We start from the raw sequence: 7,628 nt of genomic DNA on the forward strand, positions 1-7,628 counted from the left end.
GAAATATTAAACTATTTGGTTTTAAAAGTGTTTCACAACTACAATACATTTCCAACATGCAATGACAATAAAAAAAAGAAGAAGAAATAGAAAAAAATGTTAGTGCTTTTTGACAAGTAGGTCCCTGCAAGGTGACGTATATTTTTGCCTAATGTTTTGTCTGTATAGAGTTTCAAATAACACACTGAGCTGACCAAATTTCAATACACACACACACACATTCCACTGAATAAAGGCTTTCTCAACAACAGTATTAAGCACATTCATCACAAATCTATTTCCCTTACTTAATCATAAACATTGAATTCCATTTTCAAGTGTATATTAATCTTGATTCACATAAACTGAGTTTGAAGTCAGTGCTTTAAACTTACTCAGCCATTTTGGCTCTAGATAACTCTGTCTTGAGCATTCTTTTAACTTGCTTAAAAATTCTCATTCTATTATATTCACGTACTTATATATTAACATTAATTCTTCAGAAACATCAACACTCATGTCTTCTTTACTTTTCACTTTGCACACACTTTTTGTCTTTCGAATGTCATCTGATGTTTATTACTCATAATTTCTGAGTGGGTATTAATAAGGCAAACAGCCCAGCAACAACTTTAAGTAGAACACAAAAACAGCTTATTTTCAACCTCATGATGTCTCTTGTTCCTACAAGTCTCTTCCTGTATGATGACATTTCATTGAGGATATGGATGTTGTGTCATCAAACTTGCTAAAAGACTGTTGTAGAAAGACAGTTTTAGTCACTTCTTTCAAGTTAAATCCCTTTTCTGAGGTAAGATTTCACTCTATTCTTTCACAGATGATAAATCATTTTTATTTATTTTATTTATTGATGAGAGCTCTTTTGGGAGATGCTTTAAAGTTAAGAGCCTGAGTTACTTGTACGGCTTTTCAAATGACAGTAAATTTCTGTGAATTTTACTGATTCAAGTTACTGATTCCAGTAATAGATCTTACAAAATACTTTAATTAGAGCTGCAGTTTTGAGCATAACAGTAATAATTTGGTGTAAAATGGAGACATGCATACAAATACAAATATGTAAATAAAAATTTATCTGTAACTAGTATGACTACATATGTTATTATAGTAAATATGTATAATTAAATGCATATGTTTTACTATAATAATTAACAACAGTAAGATACAGATAGAGTAGAATTTAATACAAAAATGTCTTTCACGTGACATCAGTTAGATTATTAGTGTATAGATTATATAGTGTAAAAGTTTAATGTCGATGAATTAAATAAGTAAGCATAATCAAAGTAGACTGGATTGAACAGTGGCTCATTCTGTAGCAACAATTTAAAATGTATAAAAAAAACAATGAGCTGAGGTTGAATCTTCATTACACATGTATTTCTGTTGTATGGAGAGTAAGTAAACTGTTATGGTGTTTTAGACTAATTTGTGACAACTGTAATGTCCAGTGCTGTCCACTCAACAAATGGCAGGAAACCAGATTGGATCCTTCATTTTCATCAGTTCTTTATTGCTACATACTCAACTAGGTAGGTTATTTTTTACTATTACTTCTTATTATTAACAAATATGTAAATAATTATAATATGTATTGATGTCGGTTTAAAACCAAGTGCTAATTCCTTCATGTCTCTGTTGTGTCTAATGTGTTTTTATGTTTCAGCTGATGTTCAGTATTCTGCTGTGATGCCGCACACAGTAACAGCTCTGACAGGCTCTTGTGTGCAGATTCCCTGTACATTCAACACCTCCGATTTTGAAGACAAACTTAAAAAGACAGTTAAGTCTTTTTATGGCCTCTGGCTAAAAAAGATACCGCAGTATGGAAACACAGACAGTTTTATAGCTTTTAATAGCAGTAACAACATCATTAGAGGATTCAGTGACATACAGATAACTGGAAATCTCAGTGAGAGGAACTGCACCACTGTCTTCTACAACATCATGATGAACCACTCAGATAATTACTACTTCAGACTGGAAACAAAGCCAGAGGTGTTTAAAGCAACATTTAACAATCAACCTGTGAGGATCAGTGTCAGAGGTAAATGTCATCTCCACTGTCTACTGTACACCAAATGTTCAGATTTATATTAAGTGTCTTTAAATATGTGCATGCTGACATGAGATATGCTTAATTGATAGTACAATACAGATACTTTTAAATATAATAATAATGTACATATAGACACAGTATAAATATAATAGGGGCACTGTATCAAATAAGATATAGATTATAAGTAGACAGTTAGGTTAGGGTTAGTGTAAGTTGACATGTACTTGTAAAGTTTCTTATCGTCAGTTAAATGCCTGTTTAGCAGCAGTATTAACAGATATTATGTAGACACTCTAGTACTCAAACATACCAACAAAATTAAATGTTACCATTAATGCAAATGTGATTATTATGTAATAAGTAGGCCTATCTATGATTTTTTTTTTCATTACAATAATTTATTCTGTAGATTTTCCACAACAACCTGAACTTAAACCCAATAATCTACCGTATGTGATGGAGGAAAGTACAGTAAATCTAAATTGCTCTGCTGAAGCCCCCTGCCCAAAACAACCTCCTAATGTGTCCTGGTCTAACATCCCTGAATCTGCCAGCATTACAACACAGTTACTGGAGAAACCTGATAAAACCCAGTCAGTGTTTTCACTCATGACCTTCAAAGCTTCATACAGAGATCACAAAAAGAACATCTACTGCACTGTTACATATACAAGAGAAACTGCTAATGACTCAACTGTGGAAACCAACGTGACGCTACTAGTCCTGTGTAAGAGATTTTTTTGTTTGTTTCTTATAATCTTTGATGTGATGAAATAAATAGATCGATATATTAACATTAACTTTGCTCTCGTGTTTCTGTCAAAGTTCCTCCAAAAGAAACTCATATCACCATCAGTCCATCTGCTTCAGTTTCTGTTGGCACTAATGTGACTTTGACCTGCAAAAGCAAAGGCAGTCCATCAAATAATATGACCTACACCTGGTACAAACTGGGAAAAGACACGGCAATTGCTCGAGAAAAGAAGATTACTTTCACTGTTTCTCAGAATGATACAGGATTCTACTTGTGCACTGCACAAAATAAACATGGAAACCAGTCATCCAGACCAAAAAACATACAGCTTACATCTGAAGGTAAACAAAGTTCCGGCTTTTGTATTTTAATATTCAGATCAGGCCCATAGCCAGGGGGGTTTAAGTGATTGGGAAGACCGACCCCTCACTGACAAAGGTCCAGAATTTGTCCCACACATGAGCTCATTTGTCCAATTTTAAACTGCTATGCCATCATAAATAGCGAAAATAACCCATGGAAAAAGGCTTAAAGACCAAGTGGAATCCTCTGTTGGCTCCCGCTTTTGTGAGACTTCAGCTAATCAGTTTTGGCCAATGCTAACAAATATTTTCATTTTACAATCTGACGTAACATAAGTTAAGTCTTTTGCCACTATATTGTTTTTAAACAGAGAAAACATTTTACAGGTTTCTTTTATTCTAAGTTTTGGACCGTATTCTTAAAACAAAAAATGACCAAAGGTGAAGCACCAAAATCGGACCATATTAAAATGAATTTAAATACTATTTTGGCTATTGTTGTTATCCATGAATTTTCTAATGTACTTTTTTTTTTACAAGAGAGGCTAGAAAAATCCTGGAGCTCTACAATTTTATTAATATTATTATTATTATTATTACTATTATTATTACTATTATTATTATTATTATTATGTTTTCATTAATTTTTCAAATGGCCAAATTTTGACTGAGGACAGTTGAATGTGCTGGCCAGGGGTGCGTTTCCCAAAACCATCGTTAGCCAACTAAGGTTGCATGTTCCATTGTTACAAACATAGTTGATTTGCCATTTCCCAAATCCATCGCTCCAACGAACATTCGTAAACTGTGTCGCAAACTTGAGCACTTGAAACTACACCTCTGGAGCTGTAGTTAGAAATATAGTTCCTGGCTATGTTCTATTTCCACTTATCCACCCTATGCCCTATTCATTTAGAACATTCTAACATTCAAAGTTGGAATTATTAAAAATAAAAAAGCATTAAAGCCTTCTCTCTTAGTTGTAATTTGCTTTCAAAGTATTTTTACTGTTTAATTTTAGCGATCTTTATGTTTACAATTGTACTTCCTTCGCAGTGCACTTTGAAAACATTGATATCATTTTGAACATAGCCTCATGGCAAAAGCCATACGTGACCTATTATTTATAAGCAGAATTTTTGTTATGTCTCCAAAGCTTGTGAAAACAAAAAAGTAGCATACTTTAATTCTTTGGGTTAATTATTAAGTATCTGTACTGTATATAACACAAGCTTGTTGGTTAGAACCTTCTGCTGTGGTTTGCATGTGTCAAATTGTCAAAGTAGACTTTTCAAAATATAAAAAATAAATAAACAACAACCTTATTATTTTTTATTTAATTTATATATGATATTAGAATAGTGTTAGCTTTTGTCAGTGATTTTATGCTTTAGAATAGAATATGTAATATTCAACTTCTCAATAATGTTAGTAAAGCAAACACAGGCCCTATACTGTATGTGCCATTTACATATATTTCAATTAATATGGAAAACGAGTGCATGTTTTTACCAAAACTAATATAGAATTTTATTGTAAATGTGTGTTTGTGTAAAACAATATAATTTGCACAAATAAATGATGGGGTTCTTCTCTAAAGAACTTGTTACTCCACCCTGTTTAGAGCATCATTATGGGTGTTTTACGTTATAACTAACGTGGTTCAAGAGATGGATCTGCGGCAGAGAAACTAGGGGTTTTGGGAAACGCTCGTCACTACATCATTCTTTTCCCAAACGATGCATTGTACTATGATAGTTCAGCAGTGAGTTACGTCATTGTTTGAGAAACGCACCCCAGCTTGTTATTTGCCTTAAAAATGACAATACAGTTTTTAATTTAAAACTTTAATAGATTACTATTTTTCCCCTAATGTATGATATAATATTTGTATTTTAAAAATAAGCATTTTCATATTTATTTATTTTAAATCTTTAGTAAATATTTTAACACATCAAAAAGTGTGGTTATTATGACCATACGACCAGCTAATCCAACTAAAAACAGTGCTTAAAATATCACTAAAATGCAGTATTTAAGTCTCATAATTAAATAAAAAATGAGGCGTATAACTGCAAAAAGGTCCACTTTAAAAAAAAAAAAAAGAACTACCCCTTTTACCAGGCTGGCTAGGGGCCTGCAGATGTATTATGGATTTGTTTATATTGTTTCAAACACACTACTAAGTAACCCCATTGTGTTTTAGAATCCTCTCGTCTTGTCATTTATGGCTGTACAAAAGGGATTTTCACTTTAATTCTGTTGTCTGCAGTATGTTTTTACTATTTGAGGTAAAGAAAGTTTTTACTGCATGCGTTAAATGTAAACAGTATTAATAATAGAGTTGTGTTTTTACAGTATGGGTCTTATTCTTTTTTTGTTTTTTTTGTTTTACAACAGAATAAAGACATCAGGTCAAGCCCATGATACAGGAAGTAATCAGGTGAGTTTTTCTTTATTCTACTAAAAGACACTATTTTAAATTAATTAAAAATGCATTAAGGCAGTGAGTTCACCAAATATTTCTGTCAGCAGCTAGCTTTATTTAAATAAAAAATGAGCATCTGCTTCATTATTTTCTGGTCACCAATATTTGCTCAGCTTTGGGTAATACACAGTACTATTTATTGGCACTTTTTACCCAGTTGTCCAATCACAGTTGAGGAGGGGCAGAAAAAATACCAAACTTACCAATAGCCATACACTCTTAGAAATAAAGATACAAAAATAAAAACATGTCTCTGGGGTGGTACATTTTCAAAAAGTAAACGTATATATACATTACAAGGGCATGTTTTTATCTAAGGTACAGTTTTGTACTTTTAAGAGAATACTTTTGTACCTTTAAGATACTACAGATTTGTACTTTTTAGTTGTTATTATGGGTCATACTTTAAATGTCTGATTAAAGAGCAGTATCAACAGATATTAGGTAGACAGTCTAAAATAGTCTGACAGTTTGGCTTAAGAATTTTTAGCAGTTCATTTTGTAAAGAGTAATTCTCCTCAGACTCATCTTCTCAAGTTTTGACAATTACAGAAGAAAATTTGTTTTAAAGTATTATTTTACAAATGTTCCCTTTTCTTCAGGCTATGGATAAAAACAGCGATGCTGTGGCTATTTATGCTAACAATGGCTTTGTGATCAGTGAGAAAAATGAGAAAGAAACTGCTGATCTTCATTATGGAGAAATTGACTTTTCCAAACTCCAGACGAGTCACGCAACAAGAGAATTTTTAAGTAATGAACCACCAACAGAGTATGCCGAGCTTCAGGTGACAGAGAAAAAGACAAAAATCAACAAATGAACACACATTTTGCTCTTTGTTATTTTGTGCAGGGTTTGATGAATCTTTTCAGCCATAAACAATTGTCAATTTCTTGTGAATGTCAACCACTGTGATGAGTGGTATTGTGCAGTGATGAGTCCAGTGATGAGTCCAGTTGTTAAATTGAGTGCTCTTTTGTGTTGTGTGTTTGTTCAGATGGTAAACTTGTATAGCTAAGAACTCAGAAGTCTTGAACTGCTCAGATTAAGGGGATCACTTAAAAAATCTAAATAGACAAATCTAAATAGTTTGATGGTTAAACTGATGGTTAAACTATGGCTTTAGCATTACACACTTTATTATTATTATTATTTAGCAAAAACTGGAAATAAATGTTTAAACATATTGTAGCCCACTTACTCTACCTAACAACAACAACAACATCAACAAATATTATAGAAAAAGAAACAACTACACCGATCAATAATGGTAGATTATTTAAACACAACACATTTTACATTTTTAAAATTTGTATTTTTCACTTTATTCAAATTTAGGGTACACATATGTGTGTTATGGTTGTCAATATAGTTATAATTTATATAGTTAGAGAGAGAAAGTAATAAGAAACTGAATTGTGGCAGTAGAGAGCCATACATCCGTTTCAGTTTTTTTTAGTCTAATGGTCAAAAACTGATCTATGTGTCAAGCTCATGAATTTAAAAGCATGAATAGTTGTTCAAAACCTCCAGAAAAGTGTAATAAAGTTTGATTAATTACCATGGCAACCATACAACATCAGGAATTCCTTTAAAAGTACTTTTATTAATATTATTCTGACAAACGTGTCACAGTGGCACAGTGGGGAGAGCATGATTGCCTCACAGCAAGAGGGTCCCTGGTTTGAGCCCCAGCTGGGTCAGTTTGCATTTCTGTGTGGAGTTTGCGTGTTTTCCCCATGTTTACATGGGTTTCCTCCAGGTGCTCCGGTTTCCCCACAAGCGCCATAGGTGAATTGGATAAACTAAATTGGCCGCAGTGTATGTGTGTAAATGCAAGAATGTATGGGGGTTTCCCAGTGATGGATTGAGGCTGAAAGGGTATCCGCTGCATAAAATCCATTTACTGGATAAGTTGGCGGTTCATTCCGTTTTGGCGACCCCTGATTAATAAAAGGACTAAGCCAAAAAGCAAATGAATGAGTGAATTCTGACGAAAGCTGTTTCCCGCTGCCAGTTGGTGG

The 7,628-nt window shown here is 33.0% G+C and overlaps 1 protein-coding gene across 4 annotated transcripts; it reads left to right on the forward strand.

Annotated features, from left to right (window-relative positions):
- The first annotated feature begins 261 nt into the window (after positions 1 to 261).
- si:dkeyp-28d2.4 lies at positions 262 to 6,552 on the forward strand. Of its 4 annotated transcripts, none has more exons than XM_068217172.2 (8): positions 262 to 790; positions 1,452 to 1,532; positions 1,667 to 2,047; positions 2,469 to 2,786; positions 2,885 to 3,154; positions 5,322 to 5,406; positions 5,516 to 5,558; positions 6,206 to 6,552. In XM_068217172.2, exons 2-8 carry the CDS (start codon positions 1,469 to 1,471, stop codon positions 6,422 to 6,424), a joined length of 1,380 nt encoding a protein of 459 aa, XP_068073273.1. In that variant the 5' UTR covers positions 262 to 790; positions 1,452 to 1,468; the 3' UTR covers positions 6,425 to 6,552. The 4 variants fall into 4 exon arrangements, with proteins under 4 accessions (XP_068073273.1, XP_001920051.2, XP_073796796.1 ...); XM_001920016.8 differs by having other exon boundaries at positions 565 to 790; positions 1,424 to 1,532; XM_073940695.1 differs by lacking the exon at positions 5,322 to 5,406 and having other exon boundaries at positions 619 to 790; positions 1,424 to 1,532.
- Positions 6,553 to 7,628: the final 1,076 nt, after the last annotated feature.

Source organism: Danio rerio, chromosome 24 (assembly GCF_049306965.1).
Source record: "Danio rerio strain Tuebingen ecotype United States chromosome 24, GRCz12tu, whole genome shotgun sequence".
Lineage (NCBI taxonomy): Eukaryota > Metazoa > Chordata > Actinopteri > Cypriniformes > Danionidae > Danio > Danio rerio.

Bases quoted from the DNA above. Each gene is read 5' to 3' on its own strand.
- si:dkeyp-28d2.4 (XM_068217172.2), top strand. From the start codon at position 1,469: ATGGCAGGAAACCAGATTGGATCCTTCATTTTCATCAGTTCTTTATTG. The intron at 1,533-1,666 runs GTAGGTTATTTT...TTTATGTTTCAG, and splicing joins ATTGCTACATACTCAACTAG to CTGATGTTCAGTATTCTGCT. The intron at 2,787-2,884 runs GTAAGAGATTTT...TTTCTGTCAAAG, and splicing joins CGTGACGCTACTAGTCCTGT to TTCCTCCAAAAGAAACTCAT.